The sequence below is a fragment of the Gambusia affinis genome, linkage group LG08 (assembly GCF_019740435.1).
Source record: "Gambusia affinis linkage group LG08, SWU_Gaff_1.0, whole genome shotgun sequence".
Lineage (NCBI taxonomy): Eukaryota > Metazoa > Chordata > Actinopteri > Cyprinodontiformes > Poeciliidae > Gambusia > Gambusia affinis.
Genome location: NC_057875.1, coordinates 24,358,491 through 24,376,306, shown reverse-complemented (window position 1 = coordinate 24,376,306; position 17,816 = coordinate 24,358,491). Strand labels below are relative to the sequence as shown.

Sequence of the window (17,816 nt, the reverse complement as noted above, 5' to 3'; positions counted from 1 at the left end):
ATGTCACTTATTAGTATGAAGGCGGATGATTAGTAACTGGTTTCGGCCAAGTCTTGGACTCAGCTATTTTGGTGGGAAATGTCGTCCTAGAATCCTAATTAAGGTTCTACCAAAAACAAGTTTTTATGGGTTTGAGTTGACTTGAGCTTAAGATGAAACATCCCCCACAGCGAGATGCCGCCGCCACGCTTTCCAGCAAACTGTGTAATACAGTAAAAACACACGCTGGCCCTGAAAAGAAAAATCTAAAAATACAGTATTTCTGTTTTCATTTTCATACCTGTTAAATACAGCAGCTCAAAGACATGACTATTGAAATTTTCTGCATAACAATATCCTGTTTTTAACAGGTTACGAGGTGTTGCGTAACAGTTTTTACAGAGAACAGAGAGACCTCGAGTACGTGTGTGTGTGTGTGTGTGTGTGTGTGTGTGTGTGTGGGAGACGGTGAGTGAAGCAGCTGTGAATCAACAGGTGCTCAGTTCCTGGAAAGTGATGGCTGCTGCTGAGTCATATCTGAATTCCTGCAAAAACCACGCGGCTCAATTTCCTCTCTTCCACAGCTCTTTCGGTTTAAAGAGGCGACATCCGACTTGCACTCCGACTTGCACTCTATGAATAGTTTTCTCTGAACTTCAATGTATTTAAAACTTTTGGTAGAAGCTTAATTTCTTCAATAGAGCTAAAAATAATAATAATTAGAAGTTCTCACACCTCACTTTGTTTCTCTTAGCATTGCACAAAAAAACAAAAACAAATAATACAAACCACCCACCAGAAGGCAACACGTGTGAACGTGTTTGCCCTTTTATTTTCCCTCCACTTACATTTCCACAGTGACTTTTATCCCCACTGAAGGCTGTTGAATATGTTTTCATAGGTTAATGTTCCGCGTAGGCGGCCAGAGCACTTTTGATACCATCACAGCAGCAAAAGCAGGAGAAAAAGTCAACTTTTTTTTTTTTTTTTCCATTATAGAAAAAGTGAGCGAGAAACGCAAGATGTGTCATATACTGACTGTACATCACGCTAGTTTATTCAGGTTGCGAATGTCTATGACCTGATTTCTAGAGCTAAATGCTGTTGTGCGCCTGGACGTCTCGGCAGGTAGCTTAACATAGGGTGACCAGACGTCCTCTTTTTCCCGGACATGTCCCACTTTTCAGACCTAAAAAAATGTCCGGGGGGAATTTAAAAATCGTCCGGGATTTTGGTCAACTGCCTCAAAACACATTACATAGTGTTACCTCCCCCCGTTGGCGCATGCTTGCCCCTCCTCAGGTTGTTAAACCTGAATGAGCCACAGCAATCATAAAGCACTTATTAATGATGACGTAGCTTCCAGTATTTAAATCTTTAAATATCTGAATGGTCTGAATATCAATAAAATACTGCCATGTTTACAAAATACAAAAAGAAACTTCAAAAGCAAAATAAAACTTCAGAGCAATGTGTGGAAACATGATAAGAGCTGTCAATAAAAAGGCATTTATTTAGAAATGTGCACTTTAAAACATTTTAACTTTACCATTGCTCTATAAAAATCCATCACAGATGCTAATCAGCGACTGACAGGATATTGTCGGTTATGCTTCACCCTCCACTGACAGATCAGCATGCTCTGCTGGCGCTGAACTAATGACCTGCTGAAGCTGCTGTATTCTGCTGAGTAGGCAAGTAACAGCAGCTGCAGAAAACCTGCAAACCCACAAACGGTAGTGATGAGATGTTTCATGCACGCTTTGTCCACAACGAGAACGCGCAGAGCAGCGAGAAATTACTTGGCCAAAAAAAGGTTGTCATTTTTGTGTCTCCGTCGTCTGCTCAGAGTTGTGTTTTGACGGTTTGAGGGTCAGCATGCAGCACAGCACCACTAATCTGCGCTCCGAGGGCGTCCAGAGACGTGCCGGATTAAAATTAGCCACGCGTCGCGATTGGTCCTTGAGCAGAGTTTTCGAAAGAGCTTCCAGTGTGCTGCCAACACATAGAAAACTTGATTTAAGCCTCCCTCACATCTCCATGTTTGCCTCCTTTATTGGCTTCTGATTCAGGAAGTTCAAGGGATCCTTGCTGTCCGTGCTCGGAGTGGACAGGTACTCCAGCTCGTAGCCGCCGCTTCTGTTGGCGGGGCGGACCTCGACGGACGCTTGTTTGTGTTCCAGGATCTGCTGCAGCTGCTGGCCGGCGTACTCAGGCTTGGCGGTGAGGGGTCCTACGGGAACCTCCATACCCAGGATGTCTGTCACCATGTAGGGGCGAAGCCAGCCAACCAGAGGGGTGCTGCCGGGGGTGTAGTGGGTCTGCCGATGGTAGAAGAGAAGTCCGTCCACCTGCAGGGGCAAAAATAAAACAACAATACCAGTAAAATTTACTTTTTGTTACACCCCACACGAAGATCGATGTTGGAGATGAACGGCTTACACCGAAGCTGTACTCGGCTGCCAGCGCTTTCTGAACGGACTCGGCTCTGCAGTCGGTGCTCTGGAGACTCACGAACCGGAACTGTTTAAGCAGAGAAAACAAAACCTGAGCAACGTCTCGGTAGCTCCAAATGAGGTTTTTTTTTTGTTAAACCCCCCCAAGATTACTCAGCTCCTACTGGGCTTTACCTCTAAACAATTAATTGAATTATTATTCAATTGATTTTAATGGCATATATTAGTTTCTCTGGTCTCTAGACTTGAAGCCATCACAGTAAATTACTGTCACTTGTGATTAAATTTATCTTACTGAAAGACAACAAAGAAGAATGACAACACATCAACCAGGGTGTCCTTAAGACGTCTTCAATTTATGCATTAGAAACCCAAGACCTTGAAATACGATCTTTTTATTAAATCTTGAAATCTGTCAGACTATGCAGCTGTGGCTATAGTTCAACAGCTCGCCATTATCGGTGTGTGAATGGAAATGACTGATTTTATGTAAAGCGTCTTTGAGAAACCATCGAGGGTTAAAAAGCTCTACAAGTCTGAAGTCATTTTATTTCATGAAAATGTCTTGAATCCATTTAAAAACAGTAAGTTAGCCTTTCAAATGTTAACCTCAGGTCTTAAACTTTGTCTCGACAGGATGATTTAATCTCCGATATATTTTTTCCTCGCTGGTCGTTTCTGTCAGGCAAATGTTTGAGTCACACTCAGACGCCATCATTACACTCTGTGACTCGAGACGGATGATGATAATAATTTTGTCTATGGCCTCATTGACGTAACAGACATTACGTCGATGACATATTGTCTGTTACATCACTGGATGTAACAGACATCCTGGGTTTGCAGGCTCGAGATCAATGTAACTGTAGCGTCATGCTTTACATTTTTATTAAATTTACCCCAAATATGCGAGTGAAGATCTTGGTAGCTGACCTGTTCAAACAGAATAATGATTTCAGCTGATAGGAACGCTTTCAGAAATGAAAAAATAAAGAGTTACAGGGAAACTTTTTATGCGGTTTTCCTCATAATTTAGCTTTCTGACAACTAAAACAGAAGCGGTGTGAATGACGGCAGCTATTTTGAGAGTTGAACTCCAGTGTATGAGCGTGAACAGCAGATGCAAATAGAAGCCGACATATTCCTGGTTCCAATAGCTACATAATGACAGAACCAACATACTGACACTCACACGAGAGCAAAATACTGTGAGAGATTTCGCAATTAAACGGATGAATTTGGGAAAACTAACTTCTATTGGTACTTAGTTCAGATTATTTGCTTGCTGAGCTATGAACGTGAAATTATTCAGTGTAATAGTGTGAACTGAACTTATAAGTCGGTATTAATGAGAGAACAAGTACAATCGTCTTCAGTCCGGAGCTTGTTAAACCTAAAATAAACAATTTGACACGAGGAGAGGATTCATCTTGGTGCAGATACCCACAGGGTTGCGTTTGGCGATCTCCGACAGGCCGTCCGTCTCCTGGACCTTAGACTGGAGCCAGTAGAAGCGAAACTCAGTCTGTTGGTGAGAAAACAGGAACAGGAGAAACTTAGAAGTTTTCTATCACATCCCAAGCCAACAAAATGGGCAATGTGGCCACATCAGAAGAGCTGGACGAGCCGTCCTGGGTTGCTTACTGGGCAGTCGTAGACCGGGTGTCCTCTCCAACACATGACGTCCAGGATGTAGTACGTTCTGTCCACCTCGCTGTAAATGCAGTCCAAGATGGTGTAGTCTACATGGAAGAGAGACCAGCGAACATTCAATGACAAATATCCACCTGAACTTTACTGCTGATCCTAAAACTCTTAGAAGAAGAAAAATATATTTCTTAGGACCCCCAGGGAGGAAACTGACATTTCGGTGCAATCCGTCCCAAAGAACAACAAACAAACAACAAAAGACATGTAGGCTCTGCCCTTTAGCACCGAATACAATCTGACGTTAGCAAAAATGCCCTAAAATTTTCTGCTTCAGCAGTTGAAGAACTTTTGGTGAGGATATAGAGTTAGATTTTCTACTCGGTTTAGAAAAAAACAGATACATTGAAACTAAAACACCACTCCTTTCTGAGAAGTTCATTTTCCGCTTAAATTAACTTGTAACGTTATTTTTCACTTCTGTTTGCGCTAAACCTCTAGGTGTCTGTACTGAAACACATAGTTTTTACTATTTAAAACCAAGTTTTTGTGTTTATTTTGTAACATAAATAACAGCAGACACCTTCCTGAAATTGCTTCACTAGGTTAAAAGCAAAATAACTTGTTTTGATGGACTGATACCAACGTCATTACAGATAAAGTGCATCCCTAACATAAAAACTATTTATTTGCTTTTCATTTTAGCGCCATATTAAGTAAGGCCACAAACATGCAGAGTTCGACAAACTCATTCATTAAACTTGGCTAACTCTAGAAAAGGTTTTCGAAGAACGTTCAAGAAAAATATCCCACCCTAAAAAAGTTAGGAAGCTTTACATCTTCCAAACACCATTCATTTCCAAACCTATAAAATTCACTTTTTTTCTTTTTCTTTTTTTACTGTTTTAAAATAAAATAATGCATATTTAATTTTTTTGCTGAGCAGATAAAAGAAAAAGAATCCACAGAAATGTTGTGCTTTTAATTGAGGAAAAATGAGTCAAAACTTAGTGACTTTGGACACAGCTGGTGTAAGTTAACAGTCTTCTATTAATACTCTGTCTTTGGCTGAATGTGGAGGTGAAGTCTTCCTCTGTGACTGTCACGATAAAACTTGAGGTAGAGAGTTTTTATACATAAAACAATTTGAGTGGCCTATCAGAGTAGCCCCTCCTCCTACGGTAAACAACAGACCGGCTCACCTTTTCCCATGGCAGAGTTGTGTCTGTTCCCACCGGGGAGCAGGGAAGGGAAACGGCTCACACAATAGCCGCTTTTAGTGTACGCGGCAGTGGAACCCTTTAAGATACACACACACACACCCACACACACACCACCCAGACGAGAAGAGAGAAATGTTAACGTTCCTATTCTGGTCTCAACACTTCTGCTAATGCAAGGGTCAAAGAGTTTACAGAGTTGCAGAATATTGAGCCTTGGTACCTTGGATTGCACATATTCACTTTTACACATTGCTCTTTAACTTATGTCTACCTGTGTGTAAACAAAGGAAGGCGGGAAATCATCTACTGCTGATGAAACTGTCTGACTGCCCTCTGTGTATATTTACAGACAAATTAAATTGACATTTGAACAAGCGTCAAGAGGAAATTGGTATCAGTGTTGCCAATACTGCCTCAAACTAAGGAAAACCAAAGCTTGGGTAATGGAAAGATACACCGTGGCATTCTAGCTCTGGCTAAATGCTGAGGAAAGTGAACCTCCACCCACAACCTCAAGACCGTTTACTCTTCATTCACGGTCACCCGGTGCTTCTATCCATCCATCTTCCACTCAAGTCTGATCAGTTTTCCCGTTCCTGCTAAAGAGAACCCCCCTCGTAGCATTGTACCTACGCCACAGTGTGGGGTGCTCCAAGCATGCCGAGTCGAGGTCAAGACTGTTGGGAGACTGAGCCAGGTTCTGGTTCTCCTGGAGGTTTCTTCCTGTTGAAGGGGAGTTTTCCCTCTCCACATGCATGCTTAGGATGAGACGTTGCTGTCAAGTCAATGACACGACGCAAGCGATTGTCCACCGTCCAGGAGGATTGGATGCTTCATATCAATGACTCGAAGCAGCCCGATTGATGGAAAACGTCTTAAACCGACTTGGACGACGAACTGAACTTTATTGAATTGCTTGATAAATAGGATGTATTGGTTTCGTGTACGGATCACGCCGGGGACGTTTGCCCCTGGAGTTGTTGTAACTCAGCTGTTCAACCACCGACACTGTGGAGAGGAGTAGAGTTTAGCCGCGCTGCTAGTGGAAAATGGCTGCCTGTGTCACCATGGGGATGGTGGGTTATTTAATTTATATATCTTTTATTTATGAAAAATACAGAATAGGAGTGAGGTGACATGCATTTGCAGTCTTTCACCCCAGATGGTTTTGCATTTAAGCCAGACAGATAAGCTGAGCGGCCTATTTCAAGTTTGCCGTGTCCCCTGCATGGCTTGTGGCAAACTGCAATCTGGACTACTTTCTTCAAAGATTTTTTTTGCACACCTAAAGGATCCAAAATTGGCTCTCATTAACGTAGACCTACGACGAAAATTGTGTCATTTTGTTCGCAGAGAGGCGAGACACCAGGCCCGGGTCAAACTATTTTGTATAGAACTGCAGGGCACTTCTAAAGCCTTCAGCTGAGTTCATCCTGACATCATTTACTTACTGGGCTCCAACTGAAGGCAACCAGTTATTTAAGGGGTATCCAAGTAAAGGGAACTAAATATAAATGCACGCTACAATGTTCAGACTTAATTTTCTTTAAAGAAAATAAATAAAAAATGAATGTAACCACTGTATGCTACGTTGTGTCACAGAAAATCCTGTTTGTGTTTGAAACATCATAAGAGGTGAAAATGCCTGACACTTGTCCAGCTGAAGAGAGGAATTGATGAAAAGCGAGGGGCTCTTTGAGAAACGCCTCCCGACAAATGTGTTGAGGTAATTAAAACAGCACTTAATGACTCCGACCTGCTTACTAAGCTTTAAAACTTTCACACAGCAATAAATGCACTTATTGCCGTGTGAAGCATCAAAATCTTTCACATCCTCTATGTGGGCAAACTCTTCTGCTTTGTCTACCAACTTACTGACAGCTGAGAAAAAAAAAAGAAGAAGTGTGCTTTTCTTTTTTTGTCAAAACTGACTGAAGACCAGTAAATAATTTGTCATTCTTGACAAGAGTGATGTGATCGTTCCAAAAGCATTAGGGAAAGCCTGCAAACATCTCGCTGTGAACGGAAAACCCTCAAGGAGCCACAGAGGCTCCTCACTGCTCGATGGGTTAGTCAGGTTCCAGAGGCTCCATCGTTTCTGCCTGACGCGGCGAACGATCGGGACGTTTTGCATGCAGAGCCATTTTGCAGATTAGATGTCAACGAGGTCAGGCTTTGAGATAACGAATGAGGAACCGGCCTGCGGTGATAACATCACAGGGCAAAACGCAACAAGAACGTTTCTGTGTGAAAGTAGGGAAAAAAATAAAACGCCTTTTACACATAAACCATTCGTTTTCACAGATAAGTCGAGATTCTTTCAGGAGTCTGAATGTTTATTTACATTTTGGCATCCATTAGGCATAATCCTATTAGATCACAAGCGTTACATGTGGAACAATAATAATTACTGACTGAGCCATTTGCAACTTTCTCCCTGCTTAGAGAGAAACGTGGATTTTGTATTTGCTTCCAAGCATCTCGAAGAAAAATGTTCAACAACAAGATCTTAGCTATTTTTCAGTTCTCTCAGGGAATAATTGGGAGTATTTTAATGTCTGGAACAGAACAACACTAAAAGTACCAGTCATTTTTATTTAGATCTAATCTTCTTGTTTGGTTGGGAGCTGCACAAATATCAACATTTCATAAGAAAAAGTAACCATCATCTTTTTGAAAATGTATCTTCTTTTTTTTTTTTTTATAAAAAGAAATCATAAAAATATACATGATAATGACACTTTCCCAATTGGGAAATTAACTGTTTTTCTAACTCATTCATTCAAAAATGTACTGTAAATACTAATAAATAATTAATTGCAAAAATAACAGATTTTCTGCTGTAGACGTTGATCAAAAATTATAAGATATTTTTTTCCCAGAAGGTAAGGTAATATTTGTGGCTCTAAACTTGTCCAAAACGAATTGTAAAGGTTGCAGGCTTCTGATCTATAGCGTCCTACTGGCATGCTTCCATAGTGATAAGAATATATAGAAATATAAATATAAAAAGTTCAACATTCCTCCCAGTACTAAGAGGTTTCAATTACAGCAAATGGAAAAGCCAGTAAGCAACGTCTCCTGGCATCATCTTTATCCCGTCAGCAAACTTGGCTTCTTTATTTGAATTGATAGATTCATTTGGGACATTCCACCAAGAGGTAAAAAAACTAAATGAAAGGTAGTACTAACATATTACCAAGTGTAAATAACAAACACGAAGATAACAACTTCATAACATTCTGCAATATTATGGTGGCTTACCTTGGAGGCAACAATTAGAGACCTTTTCCCCACAGGACAGACCACCATCAGCCAATCGGTGTCCAGATCTGGTGGGACGTCCACCAGCCACTCTGACAGCATGAGCTAAGCGGGAATCAGAAACCTGGTTATCTTCGCGTGGCATCGATGGGAATTCACTTTTAGAAATAGACTTGATATAAAAACACTGAGAGGAGAGAGCAGAACAGTAGGGGGTGGAACTCCGCTGCCCTCTGCTGGACATTGGTGTTGCCACGTTAGGCTTCACCACTGACCTGGTTTGCATAATGCTTGGGCAGCTTCCTCCTCTCTACCTCCATCCCATCGCCTTCCTCTTCCTGTTGCCGTTCCCCGTCCTCCTGTTTGTCCATGTCGTCCTCCCCCCCTTCGCTGTCTGGCTCCGTCCAGTCCCCATCAGCCAAGCGCCGTGCGTGGTTGACATAGTTTAACCTTTTCCTGAGATTTCAAAAAAAGGAGGAGGATGAGGAAAAACACCAAACAAAGATTTGTAGGGCCAGATTTACAAGTAATGTGGGGGCCCCTGGGCTAGAGCCATAATCACCACATAAAAATGATTTTACTGATGCAAATAATGGCACATTAATACTTCACTGGGTTTGAACTGATGCTGGCCAACAGCTCTATGTTATTCCCAAAGAAATTAGCTATAACTTCAGAATTTTCAAATAGTTTATGCCCATTCCACCAAGAATGCACATAAACTTCTGTCTCGAACTGAATATGGCTTCAAAGTATCATCAAGCATCAAAATAGGCAACATGTGGTCGGTTTTTACGTTTTCTGCAGGTCAAGGAAACGCCGTCGCCGCTCGCTCTGCTCCAGAACGCTGTACTTGCTCTTGTACTGAGCCAGCCGAGGGTGAGGAGCGGCTGTGCTGTTTGGCTCCCTGGACACAGCGAAGCTGGACGAGAGGGCTGCGGTCAGGTCGTCCATGACCACGCTGCAAATACACAAGAAGTTAGATGTAAAAACAATGGCATCACTGGTGCAACATGCGAGTCAATCTCATATATATATTCTAACTGAACCTAAATTATTCTTGTTTTTGACCTACAAAAACAACACAAGATATTGTGAGGTCTAAAGTTTTTATTCTCCCTCTCATAATGTTGCATTAGAACAAACACTAACATTAATGTATGAAGGGATATTTTAATAGATATTCATCAAACCCATAAAACCAATCCAGAACTGCATTCCAAACACGTTCTTGTCTAAACGAGAATATAATGAGAGATTAAACGCTGGGATCCTTAATTTTCAGATGGTCACTTGTAGCTAGCGGCTAGCTTCGAGCTAAGCCTCATAGCATGATAAGCTTGTTAGCAGCTGTCTCTCTGAGGTTTACGGTGCTATGCTGATTTTCTATAAACTGCACATAGTGCTAATTAAACATTAACAAGTAAATTGGTTATAGTACTCGTAGTCCCAGCTAAAATAAACATATACCTTGGGATTCAGGGAGGCTGCTACTGTTGGTGGTGCTAACACGTCACGCTGCCGTCATGTTTACTGCCGGGTGAGAGGGTTCAGATGGCCGACATAATATATCTAGAAACTATTCCGGAGATGCACAACTTTGGTTGAGTACTGTTGAACAAGTATGTGCGTCATTTATTTTGTAGGGGCCCACTTTTAAAATTCCTCTTGAAGGATTTTTTACTACTTTAAACAAATTTTCGGCATTGAAAATTATACAGTATATAGCTACAACTTTGAAAATGCATCGAAAACCCAAACTACGAGACGAAACACAGAAACATACTGAAACATGAGAAATTAGACTGAGTGTCTCCACCAGATTAAATTATTTTTATCAGGCTTGTTCTTGTTAAAATGTTTCCGGTGTTCTAACTATTATCAAGTGGCATACAGGCAGAAGAATCCCGTGGAACAAATATCTGTGAATCAAGAAAGCGACTTGTTATAATGTTACTCCTGCAAGAGTTTGTTTATTCTGACGCACATTTTCAAATAAATAAATAAATAAAATACGGTTACAATGTAATTAAAATTTAGTCAACAACATCCGGAGTCTCTGCAAAGAAATACAATAAAATAAAATGCACAAATAAAATAATAGAATTTTAAAAATGAAGAAAATCTGGTCATGTTAAGTCAACATAATATAACTGAGAAAAATATTTTATCAACAAACACTCAGTAAATACCAACGTCTGGCAGTTGCAACTGTCTCAGCGGTTATAAAGGCTTATCACAAAATAATAATAATAATAATAATAATAATAATAATAATAATAATAATAATAATAATAATAATAATAATGATAATAAATAAATTATGAGGAAAAAATACTACACCAAACATTACCCAAATATCAATATGGCAATAGTGCCCAAATATAAATACAGCAGTGACGGATTAAGTAATTTAAATTAATCCAAAATCACACAGGTTCCAGCAACAAAAATCAAGCTGTTTTGGACACAGATCAAAGCTTAGTATAAGATTATCTAAATTACATATATAAATTACACAAAATACTACAAAAACTAATCCTAATATATTTACAGAACATTTTAAACCGGTTTTCTGATGGATTTATAACAGTTGCCTTTTATCATACCTGTGGATCACAGAGGAAGAGAGTTGTTTTAACGTTACTCCAGCAAGAGCTCGTTTACTCTGAGCCGCGCATGCCCAGAACCAGAAAACCCGTTCTTCCTGTCAGACCCACAGTGGCACGAGAGCGCCCCCACTGGTAAGACGTTATAGGTACACAACATATATATCCACATGAGAGAAAAAAGGAAAGCAGAAGTTAAGACTAATTCAAAAATAGGGGGTTTATTATTATTATTATTATTATTATTATTATTATTATTATTATTATTATTATTATTATTATTATTATTAATTTATTTACTCAAGCATACAGAAGTAATCATTTTGAAATCAATAAAAATCAAAACTCTGAACCCATGTATACATCAAACGTTTATAATAAGAATTTTTCCTTAATTTTCACTCTCATTTTATAAGAAATTAATTATATGAAGATTCTCCCACATGTAAAGAGAAGTACCCTGTGTTGTACTCCGTTTCTCCTGCGGGGGGCGGTATCGATCTTCCTCCCCCTCCCTACCTACCCAGACCATAAAGGAGCTGCTGGAAACAGGCAAACTTGCCTCCAATTGTCCGAGCCTCACGTCACGGAAAGAGTTGAAGCGCTTTGAGGAACACACTCAAAGGATAACCTTAAAAAAGCGGACCTTGGTGGATGTTGAGAATCTCTAAAAGCGGAGTGTTCTCTTCTTTCTTCACAACTTTGCGGGGCTTCACTGAAGATGCGCAGGAACCTGTTTACGAGGAAAACGCAGGAAGTTTGAGTCTGAGGGAATCCGGTACGGGCTGAAAATGCACAAGGATACCATTACTCATCCGTCTGTTTTTGTCCGCGCCGGACCACTTTATCCTGGAAATATGTTTGTCTCTGATGGCTTTTAGGATCCTGGGTGAAGCTCAAGAGTGATAAATGAACATCACGTTCAGAAAGCGCAGCTTAGAGAGGATTCTACTCATCGACAGAGCTGTTGGAGGAGGACTCAGATGAAAACAGCTTTGATTTTAATCATATTGTTTTTATGTTGACGCAGACACATATTGCTTGCATATTGAGGAGTTATAGCTTAAAGGTAGGCTACAACGCAGTAAGAGCAGTGTCCTAAATGGGCTGATGATGTTTAATGTGATATAGACTTCAAAACAAAATAGATGTTGTTGTTTGAAACTAGGCTTTAGAAGATTATTTTAACTTAAGTCATACTCTGCAGTATTACTATAGGCGGTAGTCATATGTTTCCATGCAGTATAAAGTAGACAGTGCCAATCAAGGCATTATGTGCATGTAGAGGTTAAAGGTTTGGGAGCCACTTGTGTTTCAACATGTCAGTAAAAGGTGTTGCTATTTACACTTTTCTAAGTGAAAACAAGGAGGAGATCAACATCCAGGAGAATGAGGAAGTGGTTATCTTTGACGAGAACTCTGTGGATGGTTGGGTCTTGGGGGAAAACAGCAGAGGGGAGCGGGGTCTCTTTCCTAAATCTTATGTGAACATCATTCGCCCTCGCTCGGACTCCAACGTGACTGACTGCTCCATAAGCCCGGCAGGCTCTTTAGGAAATGACTCCCCCCATCTACCATCTACACCAAACACATCCATTAATTCGGGACAGATTTATGACGAAGACTACTACGATGACTGGGATGACTGGGACGACAGATCCACAGTGGTGGATGATGCTGATCACAGTAACACTAGCACTACTGGAGCTAATGGACATATCTTTCAGGCCCCACCATCAAATAATCCCAACGTGCATTACCGGAGCAAATCAGTCTCCGGACAAGACAGCATGGCCAGCGCCAGGAAGGGTAGCATGGTGGGCAGAAACTTGAACAGATTTTCCAGCTTTGTTCGCTCAGGGGTGGAGGCGTTTGTGCTTGGTGATGTCCCCATGATGGCAAAGATTGCAGAGTCATATACCATTGAGATGGGTTCACTGGGACCTCAATGGAAGGCAAATCCAAGGCCATTCATCTGCTCTATTGAAGACCCAACCAAACAGACAAAGTTCAAGGGTATCAAGACCTACATATCGTACCGAGTGACGCCGAGCCACATAGGCCGGCCAGTTTACAGACGATACAAACACTTTGACTGGTTGTACAACCGTTTGTTGCACAAGTTCACTGTGATCTCTGTGCCTCACCTCCCTGAGAAGCAGGCCACTGGTCGGTTCGAGGAAGACTTCATCGAGAAGCGTAAGAGGCGACTGATACTGTGGATGAACCACATGACCAGCCACCCAGTCCTCTCGCAGTATGAAGGCTTTGAGCACTTTCTGATGTGTGGTGATGATAAGCAGTGGAAACTGGGTAAGAGGCGGGCAGAGAAGGACGAGATGGTGGGAGCCCATTTCATGCTGACCCTTCAGATCCCCAACGAACACCAGGACCTTCAGGACGTCGAGGAGAGGGTTGACAACTTCAAGACTTTCGCCAAGAAAATGGACGACAGTGTGATGCAGCTCACGCACGTTGCCTCAGAGCTCGTCCGTAAGCACCTGGGCGGGTTCAGGAAGGAGTTCCAGCGACTTGGGAATGCCTTCCAGTCTATTAGCCAGGCTTTCACACTGGACCCACCCTACAAGTCAGATGCCCTCAACAACGCCATCTCCCACACTGGCCGCACCTATGAAAACATCGGAGAGATGTTTGCAGAGCAACCTAAGTATGACCTCTTCCAGATGTTGGATAAGCTCTCGCTCTATCAAGGCCTGCTCGCCAACTTCCCGGACATTATTCATCTACAGAAAGGTAAAGAGCAGTTTCAACTTTCTGGAGAGTACTCCAGTGTTCTGGAGAAGTGATTACAGCAAGTAATGTGATTACAGTTAACTGACTCTTTCTTCAGCAACCCAAATGTTTTCTGTCCCCAAAGGCTTTCTGAACGTTATTTTAGGAATCAAGCAGTTGGCTTGGTTTTTCCAGAGGCTATGCTAATATATCAAACTTTCTGCCCACAATGCTGTTATGATATAGTAGGTCTTAAGGCCTCGAGCTCTCTAAAACCATTCATTTCATGCCGGATTCCCCCAAAAGCAACTGCAATGTCTGCGAAAACCTAATTAGAAACATAATATATAAAGTAGCTGCCATTAGGAAGTCCTGGGTCAAATCATTGTCTTGACCTGTTTGATGTGTTCTGTAGAAACCATAGTGCTTCAATTAGTTAATTTTAGTGATCAATAAAAAATAAATATGTCCATCTGCTAATAGCACATCGAGTTGTATTGGGTCCAGCTATTTTGGCTTCCCCAGCTCCATTTTCTTTAAAATGTTTTAGATATGCTTTACGAAATATTCTAAGGATAGGCAAGGTTGTGAATAATTTTGTTGGAGTTACATTCCAAAATAGAAATCTGCAAAAAGATGAATCCGCAAATACTGAACCTCTGATAGCCATGGGGTCGACTGTAATGGTAAAATCAAACAAATCCACAGTCATCAGGTTAAAAACTGCACATGAAGTACTATCTAAAACCAGAGTGCCCATCCAGCAGCGTTTCTGGATGGGTGGGAGATTCCCCACCACCCCTATGCCAGTCCAGGGGAGAAAACTCCCCTTGATGTGACTGGTGTTCTGCACAACCAGACACAGCTGTTGCAACACTCGCAACACAAAAAACAGAGTTCGGCAGTTTACGGTGTGCTCCTTATTACTTTCTTCCCTTGCCCGACTTCACTGAGATCCACGGGAGCTGCTTTCTTGCTGTTATCCTTTCGAGAATGAAAGCTACACGGGTGGCTTTAGGATGTTGTGCTGGGGAGCGGCAATAAATGTGAGTCCAAACAGAAGACGGTTTAGGGCAGTACCAGAAAAAATATCAGATCGTGCTCTGTATGTCTCTGTCCTGTTTTCTCAACCTCTCTCTAGTCTCTGCTTGGTCTCTTCACATCTGGCTTACTCTTTTCATCTTCTCTCCTGCTGTCTCCTGCACACAGACGTTCACCTCAGCACTGTCTGATTGGGCACTTGCTCTGGTTTCAGTAACGGAGCACGTAAATTTCCAGTAGACAGAGAGCCTTGAACTCTTCTGACAGTGAATTGCAGCACTTTAAACCTCTGCCAGGCCTAACCCCATTGTTGGAGGCAGCTCTCCTTTGACAACTGAAGGTCCTGATCTGAAGGGTTAAAAACATTGCATTGTCATAGAAAAAAAGCACCTCTAAGGGGTTTTTCTGTGAGAGGCGGATCTGGGGATGGCAGGCTGCAGCCACACCGCCTGTTGTACTTCTCCTGTGTAGAATGATATTGCTCAGGTTTGATCTTAATATGTTGGATTTTCAGCTGAAGACGATACAAATACAATTAAGTTAAACAAAATCAACAGAATTGTAGAACAGCAAACGCTCCGGAGCAGATCTACCTCCCGTCCACCTTCTTATCCTTGTGGGGTCACATTAAGGGGGTCTGGTGTCAATCTCCAGCAGTCATCGGTCAAGAGGCAGGGTACTTCATGGGCGGATTGTCCGTCAGACACAGGGAAACACAACCCATGTTTCCATTATAAATGTATGCAAGTCGTTGTCTATATTCTGCTAATGTTGACAAAACACAATTTTGCAATTGTGGTGTTTCCATTAAATAAGAAATTAAATTAAAAATCACACGTGAATAAACTTGTTCAAGCGACGAGATTACCACCATTGCTGCCATGTTTTTTAAACAGCTACATGAGATATTTTCATAATTCAGCCATGGCGCTACCGCTCATCATCTATTAGCCATCAGAGGAGACGTTCAGGCGCTGAAACAAAGCAAACTAATTTACAAGCAACGTTTTGTTGCTTGTAAATACGGGAACTTGTTTTAAGTAAATAATTCCTGAATATTGATGGAAAAAGTACGTCTTTCACTAGCAAATGATTTAACTTGTAGGATATTTTTTCCCATGTTATAAGTAAAATAATCTGCCAGTGGAACCAGGACTTTTTCATCAATATTAAAGGAATTACTGACTTAGAACAAACTCCTGTACCTTGCTGGAAAGTTACTTCTAGGTTAGAGAGAGTGTTTATTTAAATGTAAGATAGTTGCACTGGAAACTGGACAGAAATACCTGGTAAAATGTTAGGTTCTTGCAGTGCTACTAAGTAAACACAATGCTGCCACACCACAATACAGAAGTGGTGCAGACTTCCTCCATGGTAGTGAATGGAAGTTCTTCAAATGTTTTTCTGATTCAACTCGTGATGGCAAATGAAGCACTTCTTTCTTTTCTACTTCAAACCGTAAGCACTCCTAATAGAATAAAATTAATAGCTTAAACTCATTTCAACAGGTGAAGTCTGATGCTGGCAGCAACTCAACAGCCTGTTGCATGATAGTTATTGTTGTTGGGATCTTGTGTCTTGAGATTTTGTTACGTCTGCACTCTACGGTTCACCAGTCGTCACCATTGTCTCTATTCCTTCTCTGTCGTCAATGCGGACATCATATCTCTTATATGTAGTTCAGCTGCTGCTCGGACGGCTGTAAAGCACAACTGCAACCCTGAAAGCAGCTTCTTTTTTTTTTTCCAGTTTGAGAAGGAACACACTCTCGTGGCCTGTGTTTCAACAAGTCAGCCAGACTTTTTTAATGCGGTCAAGAGAACTGCCTGGTTTCCACATGTCACAAAAACAATGACCAGGCTGAATCTTATTCTGAAGGAAGGGATCTGCTACTTTCCAGCTGTGTGTTGGATGTGTAAAGAATCACACCAGCAGAACAAACCGTGCTTCTACAATCTGCCATCTGTGACCATGTGAGAACGCCTGAGACAGTACGGCATTATCTTTTGTGCGATCGCGCCAGATGTAATGGGAGCGGTCAGGATACGGTTTCAGGAAGGTTTAGGTGGTTCTATTGTAGCATGTCTTGAGCCTTCACGTCACGTGTCAGGTTGAGTGAAAGATGACAGTGCGCTCCTTCGATTCTGACTGCTCACTCGTAAATCCTGACAATGCTAGGTTCTCGTCTGAACGCACAATGCCTTGGCCAGATCTGCATTCCTGCCAGAGTCCGGCCGGTCCGGGGAATGTTTCCCTCTGACGGTGATTACTGCTGTTTTCACCACAGTTGCCTGTAATGAATTGAGAAAAGAGGTTAAATCATTGAGTGTTTGTTTTGCAAGGATGGAAACCGCCCCTCAGAAATGTACTTATTTGTCTTAAAGCATACCAAACATTTGCAACACGTTGGTTACTGGTATCAAAGCTCGGAAAACACTGAGCGTGTGTGTGTGTGAAAACTAAAGAAGCAGTCACTCTTTTTTAGCTGGTATTGTTTGGCTTTCAAAATTGCCTAGCTAATGAAGCTAACATTACCTTGGTGTACTTGTGTAAATATCACACAGCAAAAAGGCATAACGTTCTTAGTAATATAAACTTGAAAACTACAACTACAGTGGCGCTCTTATGTTATTTCAACCATATGAATCAAAATCCTAATAACAATTGATGGCAATATCATAAATATATAATAATGATTATGCTATATATATCTATATATATATATATATATATATATATATATATATATATATATATATATATATATATATATATATATATATATATATAGTACAACTTATTGTTTTTTGTCAATCCAAAGCCTTTTCAGAATGTTTTTTGTGGTATTTTTACTTAAGGTTATC

At 41.2% G+C, this 17,816-nt stretch overlaps 2 protein-coding genes across 7 annotated transcripts in view; one reads left to right on the top strand and one right to left on the bottom strand.

Annotated features, from left to right (window-relative positions):
* Positions 1-1,472: 1,472 nt before the first annotated feature.
* snupn (snurportin 1) lies at positions 1,473-11,307 on the bottom strand. Of its 2 annotated transcripts, none has more exons than XM_044125422.1 (9): positions 11,179-11,307; positions 9,366-9,530; positions 8,845-9,025; positions 8,570-8,674; positions 5,285-5,381; positions 4,080-4,177; positions 3,883-3,960; positions 2,422-2,502; positions 1,473-2,330 (listed from the first exon to the last, which is right to left on the bottom strand). In XM_044125422.1, exons 2-9 carry the CDS (start codon positions 9,521-9,523, stop codon positions 2,010-2,012), a joined length of 1,119 nt encoding a protein of 372 aa, XP_043981357.1. In that variant the 5' UTR covers positions 9,524-9,530; positions 11,179-11,307; the 3' UTR covers positions 1,473-2,009. The 2 variants fall into 2 exon arrangements, with proteins under 2 accessions (XP_043981357.1, XP_043981356.1); XM_044125421.1 differs by lacking the exon at positions 11,179-11,307 and adding an exon at positions 10,040-10,176.
* A 398-nt stretch (positions 11,308-11,705) lies between these two features.
* snx33 (sorting nexin 33) overlaps positions 11,706-17,816 on the top strand; it is a 190,307-nt gene continuing 184,196 nt past the window's right edge. For all 5 annotated transcript variants that reach the window (XR_006371367.1, XR_006371366.1, XR_006371369.1 and 2 more), the window contains exon 1: positions 11,706-13,932. Coding sequence is in view for 1 of the 5 variants with exons in the window: in XM_044125410.1 (XP_043981345.1) it covers positions 12,498-13,932 (1,435 nt within the window). In the remaining 4 variants the exon portion in view is untranslated. The remainder of the gene's footprint in view (positions 13,933-17,816) is intronic.